This window comes from Ictidomys tridecemlineatus, chromosome 3 (assembly GCF_052094955.1).
Source record: "Ictidomys tridecemlineatus isolate mIctTri1 chromosome 3, mIctTri1.hap1, whole genome shotgun sequence".
In the NCBI taxonomy this organism is placed as follows: domain Eukaryota; kingdom Metazoa; phylum Chordata; class Mammalia; order Rodentia; family Sciuridae; genus Ictidomys; species Ictidomys tridecemlineatus.
This window is the reverse complement of record NC_135479.1, coordinates 15,719,598-15,732,760: the sequence shown is the minus strand read 5'-3', so window position 1 is coordinate 15,732,760 and position 13,163 is coordinate 15,719,598. Positions and strand designations below refer to the sequence as shown.

Here is a 13,163-nt window from a genome sequence, read left to right as displayed (position 1 = left end):
GATGACATAAAGTTGACCCCAAAGAAAATGGCTTTTAAGAACAGAAGGAGAAAAGGCATAAATCTGTGGTGAAAATACAGTGGTCACCTCTGAGTGGGACAGGGCATAGCTGGATGGGAGGGGCAGGAAGCCTCTTCAGAGAGCGGTGGGAACTTGATGGGTGGGGGTTGGCTAGCATGGTCAGAACCAAGCATTACTCTTTAAGATGTGAATGATTCACTGCAAGTAATTTTTTTTTTTACCTCTAAAACAAAATGCGAAAAAACAAAATGAATAATCAAAACCGCAAAACCCATAAACAAACAGGCAACTCTGGTTAATGATGTCCTTGCTGAAGTGTTTAGGGCTGCAGAGTACAGTGGCTTACTATGAAATACACCAAAATTCAAGATGGATGAATGGATGGATGGATGTGGAATAAAGCCAATATAGCAAAATGCCAACAATATAGAAACTGGCTGCCAGGTATACAGATAGTTACTGTACAATTCTTTCAATTTTTCTGTGTGTCTGCAGGCTTTCACTGTAAAATGCTGGGGGAAAATGGAACAGAAATATAGATATATAGATATTAGGGATGTATGATAAACTAGATGCCTTGTGGGAACACTACCAGCACGTGGCTGGGTTATTCAAAGGAATGGTGAAGACATATAGTCCATAATAAACATTTATTACATTAGATTAAAAATTTGTTCCCTTCATGGTATCATGTGGCAACAAGAAACCAACAATCAATACAGGAGTCAATATAAGATAAATTTTGATGCATGCTCAAGACTCTGGGGTTGATTCCCAGCACCACCCAAATCAAAGATACATTTGAAAGTGGCCTCACACTTGGTGCTTTAGGCTGTTGCACAGAAAAGGAACCTCTCTCCAAGGAGAAGGCAATGTGTTTTAATTAGCTTCGTTGTCACTGTGACCAAAAGATCTGCCAAGAACAATTAGAGGAGGAAACACGTATTTTACCTCACAGTTTCAGAGGTCTCAGTCCATAGATGGCTGCTCCAAAACTCTGGGCAAAAGGTGAGGCAGAGGGAAGTGGCTCAGGACACGGCCACCAGGAAGCAGAGAGAGTGCTCCATTAACCAGGGACAAAAAGTAAACCCCAAAGACATGCCCCCAGGGACCCGCCTCCTCTAGCCACACCTCAGCTGCCTATAGTTACCACCTGTTAATCCACATCCACTAAACTATAATACAATATAACTTCTCACACTGGGGACCAGAGAATGTGAGTAAAAACAAGATCTTACCCTTTTTAAGGGCTATATTCTGTGAGTGGAGGGAGATTAATTAAATAATTATTAAACAAGCATAAAAATTTCAAGAGTCATAAGTGAAAGGGGGAAAAAAGAAAATACACAAGAACATGGGAGGAGGGTCCTAACCTAGTTGGGGCAGGGGTGGTCAGGAAGGGACCTCAGCTGAGATCTGTGGCACAGTGAGGAGGCAGGGTGAGGGCTGCAGGAAGCGCCTAGAACATAAGAGGATACCAAGCCCGGGTGCTTAGGGAGCACTGTGGAGGGCCCGGGCCCACAGCGCCCTGCTGGTTGCATGATGAGTTTTGGTCCTGGTTCTGAAAGCCACAGAATGGGGCTTCAGCAAGCAAATGAGGTGAAGTGAGCTCCACTTGTTCTCATGGCTGTGCCTGTGGTATGGGAAGGAGACGTGGGGCAGGAGTCAAGTGTGAGGGTTACAATTAAGTTACAATTTACATAATCTAATCTAACCACTGCGGTCACCAAGGGAGCTGGTGCTGCTGGGAAAGATACAGATGGATCAAAAAGACATTGGGAAAGCAAAATTGATAGGAGTTGGTGATGAACTGAACCAGGGGGAAGGTGGAGAGGAAATGCCAGATTCCAATGATGCTACACATAGAAGGAAGGATGAAGGGTCAAGGGTGGGAACTTTAGACCTGGGCCTGCTGAGTTTGGGGTGTCTTTGAGGCACCCCAGTAGATACAGTAAATAAACAGTTGGGATATATAAATAATTAGATCTGGAGATAAAAAATGAACTTTAGGTTGGAAATACAGATCTGGGAAGCACTGGTCATTAACATCTTGACTTTGGCAGTTAAATGTTCATGAGATAACTAGAATACACAGCTTCTTAGGGAAGAAGACTTTGTCATGAACTTGGATGGAAAAAAAAAAATCATGTCTTTCTAAAGTTCCACTAACCTGTACCTGAAATCTAAGCAGATCTTTCATCTATGAATGCAGGCAACAAACCACAAGTAGTATTAGCAGGACCTGTGATTTTTGTCACCAGTGGAAATCACAGATATTTTCGCATCTCATTAAATTCATTGCAGATGTCTCAAAATACCCTTTACGCCCATCACTTGTTATTTAAAGTGTTAATAAGGAAGCACACATATTACTGAATCACAAATTTCTAAAAATATTTTGATGACTATTTTCAATAAAAGTGGTTTCCTTTGAAAGCCCGTGTATCCTATTTTATACATTTGGAAATATTATTCTGAGAAGGGGATGCACTCCCGGCCAAGAGGTTTGTGGCACAAAAATAGCCTAAGACCCCTGGTGTAGAGTGGAAGAGAACCGAGCCTCGAGGAATCCCAGGATTCGGAGCCAGCTGGAGGAGGATGAGAAGCAGAGATGAGAGGCCGCCTCCAGAGAAGAGGGAGGGAGCCAGGGGGAGAGCGGCTTTGCAGATGCTCAGGGGGCAGCATGTGGAGGAGGCAGCAGCCAGCAGAGTCCAAAGCTGCCCCAAGGTCAAGCGCGGTGAGGACCGAAAGAGATCTGCAGCATTCAGGGATGTGGAAGTGGCTCGAGGAAGAGCCATTTCTGTGGAATGAGGAGTGTGAAGCCAGATTGGAGTGGGCTGGGGCGTGAGTAGGAGGTGGGGAAGTGGAGTCAGGCAGTGTAAATGATTCTTCTGGGAACTTTGGCTGTGAAAAAGAAATAAGTGGAGGGGAGTGTGGGATAAGGAAGGGCTGTTCTGTTCTCTCTCTCTCTCTCTCTTTTTTGAGGCCTTAGATTAGGATTACCCGCTGATGGGAACACTCTGGTACCAAATTGGAGGTACAGGCAGGGAAGGGAGGGACTAAGTAAGGTCCTGAGAAGGGCAAGGGGTGGATCCTGACACAGGTACAGAAGTTGATTTTAGAATCTGGGCATATGGTGTGGGGTGGAAGAAAAAAGGGATTGAAGCCTGGGGAGAAGGAAGGAGGTTTGAGGTGGAAGAGAGTTGGGTAGAGTAACTGGGCAGCTTTGAGGAGTTCCAGGAGGTTGATGGCTGTAACCTTTCAGTGACACCATTATTCAAAAAGTGGAGTGATTTTTCTTGAGCAATAGCCAGTGACCGGAATATAGGCCCAGAGACTGGATGTGCAGAGGTTGATGACAGGTGTGAAAAAAGACAAACGAATAAAGAATTACAAAGAGGTAAAGATTTACGCAAAGAATTACAAACCTAAATTACAGAATTTAGGTTGCTTAGAAAGGAGATACCAGTACAGAGCGGGGTGATCATAGGCCAAAGGGAGAAGAATCCCAATGGAACAGAGATTCCCAAGAAGTCGAAGATGTCACACTAGAAGTGATGGATTCGCAGAGCTGGGAGGTCTAGAGAGCAGTAATGACAGGATCATTTGGGAGTGACATCAGGGGTCAGGGATGTGCCTTGGGGCTAGGTGCAGCAGAACAGAATGGAGCAGGGCTCTTGAGAAGCATCAGGAGCCAGGATGTGGCTGGGTTATCCAGGTGGTTGCTAAAGTCGGCAAGGACGGTAGCAGGAAATCAGGAGATGGAGTGGACAGAGACTGAACTGCTCGCCAGAGCCTTCACTAAATAAAGGAGAGTGGCCAGGAGACTAATGGGGATGACCAATGGAGGAAGGCGTTGGAGTGAAACAGCATAAACCAACAGAGCAAGGGGAGCAATGGTTTGGGAGCAGCACTGGGGAGCAAGGACGCCCTCCTGCTTCCTGGTGGGGTTGCGGGAGTGGCAAGGAGAGCGCCCCCTGGAGGAAGGTTAGGAAGGAGCATCCTCAGTGAAGAGGCAGCCTTCCCTCTGGCAAGGAGTCACAGGGAAGCTCTGGAAAGAAGGCTGACACACATTTCCTGCTGCAGGGAGACTGGACGCTGGCTATATCCCAGATGAGCCTTGATTTAGGCCCTCTTCCTTCCTCCTGGAAAATCCTCCCTGCCTCAGCTCCCCACCTCATACCCAACTCCCCAGATCTTGACCATGAGTTAGGATCAGCTTAAAATCTGCAGGCATTTATATAATAGACGTTTACCAACTCTAAACTACCCGAGGGCGGGGCATGGTATATTTATTCATTACTATATCCCCATAGTACCCAACACAGTGGCTTATACACAGTGATTTATAATTTTTGCATTTTATTTTATTTTTTAATTTTGCTTTATTTTAAATTAATAATTGCATTATAATTTTTAATGAATAAAGCAATATAAAACACTGTTTTAGGATGAAATGCCAGGTGTTATAAAATATATTTAGTGCAGGTATGCACCTGAGTGTTATTATCTCGCAATTGAAACATTTTTAAGTTTTGATATCTGAATTTTAATTGGCTTTTAACAAGTTTTTTGGTTTTAGAGATTAATTGGAACCATTTTTTAAAAGTAGGTAAAAGTAGGTAATTTTAATAAAATGTAGTAAACTTGAAATATATGCTACTACATACAAAGAAAAAGAGATATTTTATCATAATCTTCTCTCATGCAATTTCTGAGCTGCTGAGTCTAATTGACACAGGGAGCTCTTTGGGTCAGAGACCACCAATTCTTGGCACCAACATTTTCACTGAACAGGGTTCACAACTGGTGTTGGTATCAACTCAGCCACATGGCAGAATCACCCTGGTGGAAGGAAGCGGTTGTCTTATCTGTTCAAAGAGGCAGGACACCTTTCTGGAACCAATCACAATTTAAACCGACAGTTGCCTCATTTGAATGTCATGCCCTATTTTTAAATTACCTAGTGGAACTCAGACAAAGTGCAGAAGTAAAGGAGAAATGAAGCACTGCTGGCTTTGGCGCAGGTAGTTATCATTCATTTACTCCATTACCGCTGCTTCAACCTTCAGACCTCCAGAGCTGGTTTGCCTGGAGAAGGGCCTGTACCCAGTATGCATCTACAACGTAATCATAAAAGAACCAGCCAGTTCGCTCTGGTGAGTTATCCTGCAGAACATTCAACCACAACGAGATGACCTCAGTGGTAAAGTCCAGGCAAGTCCTGAGTCACCTCTGGGCCGAGTTTCCTCTGTTGACTGAGAGCCACAGCCCAGCATTCTGATGCCTTTGTGTGTTGCCTACCTGTGACCAAGGGAACTTACCCAGGCTTGAAGGAAGAAGTCATTTGTCTCTTGGCAGAATGGTCTACCGGGAATTTAGCTTTTTACTCTAGTCACCAGCCTTTCAGGGATTTGTGGTTCATAACCGACTAATTTTCAAGCCCAAACTGGTCATTGTCGATTGGCAGTCTCACCAAACCACACTCCTCTCTTGATAATTTCAAAGCCAGGTCATATAGCACTCTCCAAAGTAATGCTGTCCTTTGTCTTCTCTCATGCAGGGTGAGGATCACTATTCTGGCTGTTCCGTCCATACAGTTGTGACTTTCAATATGTGCACATTCCTAATACATTAGGTATCAAGCATTGAGCCCCTATTTCCTGCCAGGTATTGGAAATGTAACAGTAAACAGTGGCATCTTGTGACTATCTCTGAGTCTGAGGGAGGAGGCAGACATGATGTACCCATGGTGAAAGATGTACCCAGGGGTGTCCTGAGAACACACAAGAAAGATAAGAACAGCCACTGGATGTCCAGGAGGAGCCCTGGATACTCTTCTTCACAGTGGGCGTGCCCTCATAGTTGACGATGTGCGGGGTGTCCGCAGGGGTCAGGCCAAAGAGGGCCTTGAGTGCCTTGCTAAGTCTTTGAACATGATCCCAAAGACCATGAGGAAGTAGTGAAGAATTTTTAATAAAGGACTGTCGTGATCCAATTTGCTTCTAGATAAGATGAGCAGAGGACCGATCCCTACAATGATCCAGACTAAAAAAAGAAAGAAAGAAAGAAACAAAGACAGGGCCCAGTAAAGAGAAGTGATGATGGGCAGAGTCAAGAGAGGAGATAAGACAGACAAGCTTTGTGTCTGACTGCTCTGAAGTGTGAGGAGGAGCAGAAGGAAGAGGGGGAGGAGTCTAAGACAACTGGCAGAATTCTGGCTCAGGCAGAAATTACCAAATTAGGAAGAGGAACCAATTTAAGGGGAGATGGTGCATCCAGCATCTTGAGTCTGAGGGGTTTGAGGAACACTGCAGTGAGCAGATCAACAGCTAAAATGGAAAACGAGCTCCAAGGAAAATCCCACAGATCGGTGCTTGTCAGAAGATGAGCTGCACATTCCCTCTCTGTGACGCACACAGCCTGCTCCAGACGCCCTGTGCACAGCTGCCTTATCACTCAGGTGCACCTCGAGGGCACAGGATCTGCTCTGAAGTCAAGAGGGCGGCTGTGACAAACACCACACCAGGTGTGAGAGATGACTCACAGCCAGGGCAGGGCCCTTAGCAGTTAGAGCCAGTGTGTGCAGGCGTGACCGCCTCATCAGTGCACAGCCTGGGGCCGGGGGAAGCAAGGCCCGGCCCCCAAGGAACCTGACAATGGACCCGCAGAAGCTGGAGAAGATTACAAGCATGACTCACAGAACACATATGCCACGTCCCAAGCTGTGGCTGCTTTTGTGACACTATTCAGGGTGTCAGTGGCTTGACACTGACAGATTAATGGGAGAATAACTCCCTAAGAGCCCTTTGAAAGAGGAGAAGCTGAAGGCTTCACAGGAAGAGTAGGATGGATAAACAGGTAAGGAAAGGAGACATGCAAATATACCCAGGTCACGGGAAAAACACAAAATGCAAATCAAGCCAGCTTTCAGGGACAGCTCGGTCACAGGGAAGCCAACAAGTGCCAGGAGCTGCAGTATGCAAAGTATTGCATTGTGGATTCTGCAGGTCCAGCTTCTGGGAAGCCAAACTCTTTCCTGGATCATGGGTCTTGTTTTGTTTTGTGTTTTAGATTTGACCATCTGGAGCAGCGCTGTCCCGCACAACTTTCTGCAATGATGGAAATGCTCTGTGACAGCACAGTGGAGCACAGCAGACTCTGACCCCAGTGGAACATGGCTAGTGTGACTCAGGAATTAAATTTTAAATTTACTTCTAATTAATTTAAATGTGAATAGCTACACATGGCATGTTACCACTGGCACTGGACACCGCAGTTCTAGACCTCTGCTGCCCTCATGGAGGGGTGGTGGACCTGCTGATTTTTTAAACCATTACAGGTTGCATTTTAGAGCCTTTATTATTTTTTTAAATCTCCCAAGTTTGTGTGGATTCTCATGGATAAAACAATTAAAAATGTGTGTGTCAGGAAATAGCCTTCTCCTGAAACTTACCTTGTTTGCTGGGAGGTTCAGGTGACCTCACGGATGTAAACATCACACTGAGCAGGGCCTGGACCACAGCCAGCTGCTTCTTGGTATCAGGTTAACTGCCTACGCCTCCTTCCAATGTAACCTTGGGTCCTTGTGACCTGCAATCTAAATATTTAGTAGCCTGGTTGCTGAGGGTTCCTATCACCCAAGGGAAAGGTGCTCTTGAAAAACTGAGGGCTGATCTCCATTTTCCTTCCCAACAAAGAAAATGCAGTGACAATATGTTCTCAGGGCTTGAGGCTGGTGCATTGGGAACAGTGTCTCTTGCAGCAAGGATACAGGATCTCCAAAGATGAGAAGGACTTGTAGTGTGTCTCTTCAGAGAAGCTTGCTGTCCTCCTTGTCCTGGGTTAATCATTTTCTTCATCTTCTACAAGGGAATTGGGGCTTCTGTCTCTTCTCTGCTGAGGTTTGAAAGGATGAAAAATCCTGGTGCCCCTGTCAATCACAGCAGGTCCTCCAAGCTAGCAGCAATCCCTAGGGGCACCTGGGAAAGAGGAGAGCTATTTTCTCCTTATATGGAGACTGCTTTGCTTCCTGGTCCCCTAAATTATCCAGTTTCTAGTTGGATATGTGAAGCTTTACTGTTTATTTCCATGTTAAAATTCTGATGAAGCTGTTTAAGAGGTTATCTGTAACCCTGAGAAAGGTCGAAAATTAAGTTGCTACGTTAGGTTGGCCTTTAGAAATGTGGCCTGGATGGGGCTGAGGCAAAAAGAAGAGCAGAAACAATTCCTCTACTGAAGCCCGTCAGAGCATCATTTGCAGGTGGCACTGGACACCGGTGACAATTTATATGTATTCAAATGTTAGTATGTCACTTAGAGATCACCCTTATTTTCACAATCATCCCAAAAAAGATAAGCACAATAACAAGTATCCCCTTGATGGTAAATTGAAATGCTTCGAAGGCAAAGGGTTTGCCTGAATTCACACTGTAAAGAGGGACAGAGCTGGCCTTGATTAATGTTTTTTATTATGCCCAATCACAAGCTGAAATGTATTTAGGAGGTACCACTTTAAAGAACCACTCAGCAGGGGCTTGATAGGAATTGCTTATTCCTAGATTTAAATTAAACACAACCTCTTCGTACCCCCAGCAGTTAGAGCCATTGGTTGTAGCGAGGAGGCTGTGCCATGATGGAGCAGCCACCAGGGTAACCGTGTTTGGGGACATGCCCACCTCTAGGCAGGTGTCTGGAAATGACAACTTGACACCGGAGCCATCACCTGATGGTAAATGCCTTGCTTGTTCCAGGCTCATCAGAATTGTCACAATGCGAATCTGAGTTGAGAAATGAACAAGTGATGAAAATTGCAATTCAAGTGTCAAAATTTGGTCCTGGCACGCTCCACATAGTGACAGAATGGTGGAAGAATTTCCATGGAGTAAGCAATTCACTTTCATACTAGCCACTCACTAAGAGAATAAACCTGCCTCCACAAATCAGAGGCAAAATGTTACTTAGAGGTTTCAGCACTGCAATCTCTGGAAAGAAATTACTCGGGGAATTTGCACCCAGGGAGGGGCACTTTGGTGGGTACACACTGGCTCTCTGAGCAGCTTCTTTCTCCTGCCCCTCTCTGATTGACAGGTGTTTTGGCACTCTAGCTCCTGATGTGACATTCAATACGCTGAGCTCTGGAAATTGGATCTGTCTGGCCTGGTTCTCCTTCGGGAGATGCCAGCTTTCTTGTATCTTATTTCTTATAGTCTCTGGGAGACTAGGTCCAGGATCTCCCTGGTGTTATGGACACTGAGAAAAAAAGCTTATTAATAAGTTGTGCATTCCTTCAGGATTTGAGATATGGCAGGACGTCTCCAGGCTCTGAAGGCTTAAAGACAATCAGATTTTGTAGAAATGTAGGTGGGGGTCCAACCCTAAAAGCAAAGCAGTGAACTTCAACTGTGGAAAATTCTGATTTTGTCACTCTTCTTTTTTTAAAAAAAACATTTTTTTAGTTGTAGATGGACATGGTACCTTTATTTAATTAATTTATTTTTATGTGGTGCTAAGGATCAAACCCAGTGCTTCACACATGTGAGGTAAGCACTCTACCACTGAGCTACAACCCCAGCCCACTGTCACTCTTCTTGATGAGAAGATATAGCCTTAAAGTCATTCATACAGTCAAGGACCAAACCCTTGTGTGTGTGTGTTTTTTTTTTAAATATTTATTTTTTAGTTTTAGGTGGACACAATAACTTTATTTTACATTTATGTGGTGCTGAGGATCGAACCCAGTGCCTTGTGCATGCTAGGCAAGCACTCTACCACTGAGCCACAACCCTAGCCCCATGGTTTTATCATTTAGAAACAATGAGATTATGAAAGCAATGTTTCATGTTCTCGGATACACCGAGGAATGGTGGAATAGTATGTAAACACAGAAACTCCTGTCCTCGTACTGTGTGTGTGTGTGTGTGTGTGTGTGTTTCTCGGGATTGAATCCAGGGGTACTCTACCACTCAGCTACAGCCTCTTCTAAAATTTCATTTTGAGACAGGGTCTCCCTAAGTTGAAGAGGCTGGCCTTGAAGATGTGATCCTCTTGCCTCAGGCTCCCAAGTTGTTGGGATTATAGGCATGGCCACTGCATCCAACTTGTACTTTAGATAGAAATTACCAGTTCTATGCAATTTTTTCATGATTTTGTGGTGAGTATAAGTGAATAATAAAATTAAGAGTCGGAAAATTCAGACAAATAATCTATGATTATAGAAGCTATTTCACATAATTACTTCTATATGTATAACCATGTCCTTATTTAGAAGTGGTCTGAAAGAGTGGTTAATTTTTATAGCAGAAAGAAGGAAACCATAGGAATCTGACACCAGCTTGTCCCCTAAAATGAGTAGAGAGGAGCATAAACTGCAAGTCTCAAATGTCCCAAATGCACGCGAGCTGCCATAAAAACTGACCCTGACTAAGAACATGAATCTCTGCATGAAAACAGAAGAATCCAGATGCCCATTTGTTTAGTAATACCATTCTAGGAAGATTGCTACACACTACTGTTTACTTAAAATACTTTAAATTTTCTTATCCGTTCTTGATTTTTGTTTCTAAGTGTAAAAATGTAAGAATTTGTCTTAGAGCTAAAATGTGTTATTCTATCCAAACTGGATTTAATTTTTGGATTGATCTCACTCCCTAAGTTCATCCACCAGCAGACATCATATCTAGTCCTTGACTAACAGGAAAAAGCCTTAGCAACATGTTCTTCTTGGAGCTGGCGGTACCATGAGATGGTCTCCTTCACCTTCAGACTCTAGGCGGGATATTTTGTCCTGTGATTTTATATTCCTTATTAGGGAGTATACATCTCTCCCAGGGATATAGCTACATCCATAAACATTAATCATAGATGTTTTAAAGGTGTCCTTTGAACATTAAATAACTGCAGTTGTGAACACTGTAGATTAAAGAAGAAATCTCAACAAGAATTTGATTGATATCAGGTATCCAAGATCTATCTCAGAGATCCACGCCACTGATATGAAAGAGAGAGAGAGAGAGAGAGAGAGAGAGAGAGAGAGAGAGTCCCTCCCTCTAGAGTCTATTTCAGGCATAAAATATTAAGTAAGAATTCATAAAAGGCATATTACTCATCTTAAATCAATTCACCATGCAAACAACCAGGCTTGAATGCAGTTTGTGGTATTTAGCTTGTAGGCAAGATAAGTAAAATTCTCAGACAGCCAAGATCTTAAAGATGAAATATGATTGGACAGCTCAGCAGTTCGGAATACCTTCTCTGGGGTCAGCCTGCCTGGCATGGAATTCCTACTTCACAACATACTGGCTGTGAGATCTTAGGTAAAATTTCTTAACTTCTTAGGTGCAGTTTTCCTATCTGTAAAATGGGGCGTGTGTGTGTGTGTGTGTGTGTGTGTGTGTGTGTGTGTGTGTTAGATACATATAGATGTGTGAAAATTAAGTAAGCTAATACGTATTAGCTACTTAGTACAGTGCCTGGACTGCTATAAGAACTCACATATGGTAACTATTTTGACTGCTATCATTATCATCCTCATCATTCTGCTAAAAATATGATATTGTTCCTATTATTTGTTATCATCCTAGACGAAAATATTTAAACAATTGCCAGTTTTTGCATGACGACGTTATCACCATGTTTTGCTGTCTTCTTCCATTTGAAATAAAAGCTAGACTCGAACATGCAGTGGCTTAGACCATAAGTCACAAACATGAACGCCCAGTGCCTTCAACTCTTAAAATCAAAGTGTTCCAGCTTTTCTGATGCAGATGGTATTTGCAGACCATCGACATCGAGTCTTTTAACCACAGGAAAGAAGAGCAAGCCCTCACCAAAAAGTAGGAAAGCCACACAGCTGGGAAGTGGTGGGTGGTGTCTGGGATGGAATCTTTGGGCCCATGCCTGACCCCGCACCTCTCCCTGCCCTGACCTTTAGGATTCGGTAACATCTCCTTTTTGAGTACACACACACACACACACACACACACACACACACAGGAGTAGGAAACTGTCTGTCCCCCAGAATTCTCCATACCTGTTTGGAAGATGACCCGCTTGAATTCCGGGATCTCTCAAAATCTATCTCTTGCCCCTCAAACTGATCTGGTTTCTTCTCATCCTTTGAGTCTCTTCTGAATTCCTGTCGTCTCAAACAAGCCTAGAGAAAACAAAAAAAAAGTTTATTTATGACTGGCTTTGGCAACTTGAGGCTTCATTCTGATTGTGAGGAGCATAAGATAGATGTTATCCTTCTCTGAGGGTTCCTAAAGTGTCGGCTATCAAGTATAAAGACCAGGCGTTGCCCTATGGGCCCTTCGCGCAAAATTCCAGGTCAAAAATCTCAGTCACTGCTTTAATAAGTCTAAATAATGAACACACTCACAGGCATTTTGTCAAAAACTTACCCAACACTTGCCTTCTCGAGGAAGGTTATACCTGATCTGCCATATCAGCTTCTCCTTCCATCTCATTCTCTTCCTAGATCCCCCTTCTTGCTACTCCTGCCTGCAAAGTTACCCCCAGTGTGCAGAATTTTCACATTAGCTTTGGCAAATGCTATTCCCTTTGCTCGGAATAACCTCCACACAATGTTCCCTTGGCCAATCCTGCTGATCACTAAGAACCAGATCATGGGATATCTTTTCTCTTTCATTTTCCTGATTATTCCTCTTCTCTGGTATGGTCAACTTTGGTCCAAAATTATTAAATGGAAGATTCCAGAAATGAACAATTTATGCGTTTTTGAACTGAGTACCATTCTAAGTAGCATGATGAAATCTCACTTTTCTCATCTTGTCCTGTCCTAATGAATCATCACTTTATTCAGCATATACGCTGCTTATCTAACGATTACTGTGTAGCTATCTCAGTGATCAGAACCAATATGGTAACATCAAAGTGCTTATGTTCACGTGACCCTTATTTTACTTAATAACAGTTCAAAGTAGTGATGTGGGCAATTTTATTAAAGTATATTGTTAAAATTATTCTCTTTCATTAATTCCAGAAATAGTTTTGCTAAGTTGCTGACAGTATTGTCAGACTTATGGTCCTCCTGCCTCCCAAGTAGGTGGGATTATAGGCATGTGCTACTATTGTGCCTCACTTATTGTTATTCATCTTTTACTGTACCTGATTTATTAACT

At 43.5% G+C, this 13,163-nt stretch overlaps 1 protein-coding gene across 6 annotated transcripts in view; it reads right to left on the bottom strand.

Moving 5' to 3' along the window:
- Positions 1–13,163, bottom strand: part of Marchf10 (membrane associated ring-CH-type finger 10) — an 86,740-nt gene that overhangs the window by 59,818 nt on the left and 13,759 nt on the right. For all 6 annotated transcript variants that reach the window (XM_040268632.2, XM_005328180.4, XM_078041912.1 and 3 more), the window contains exon 3: positions 12,053–12,175. In XM_040268632.2, the coding sequence (XP_040124566.2) occupies positions 12,053–12,175 (123 nt within the window). The remainder of the gene's footprint in view (positions 1–12,052; positions 12,176–13,163) is intronic.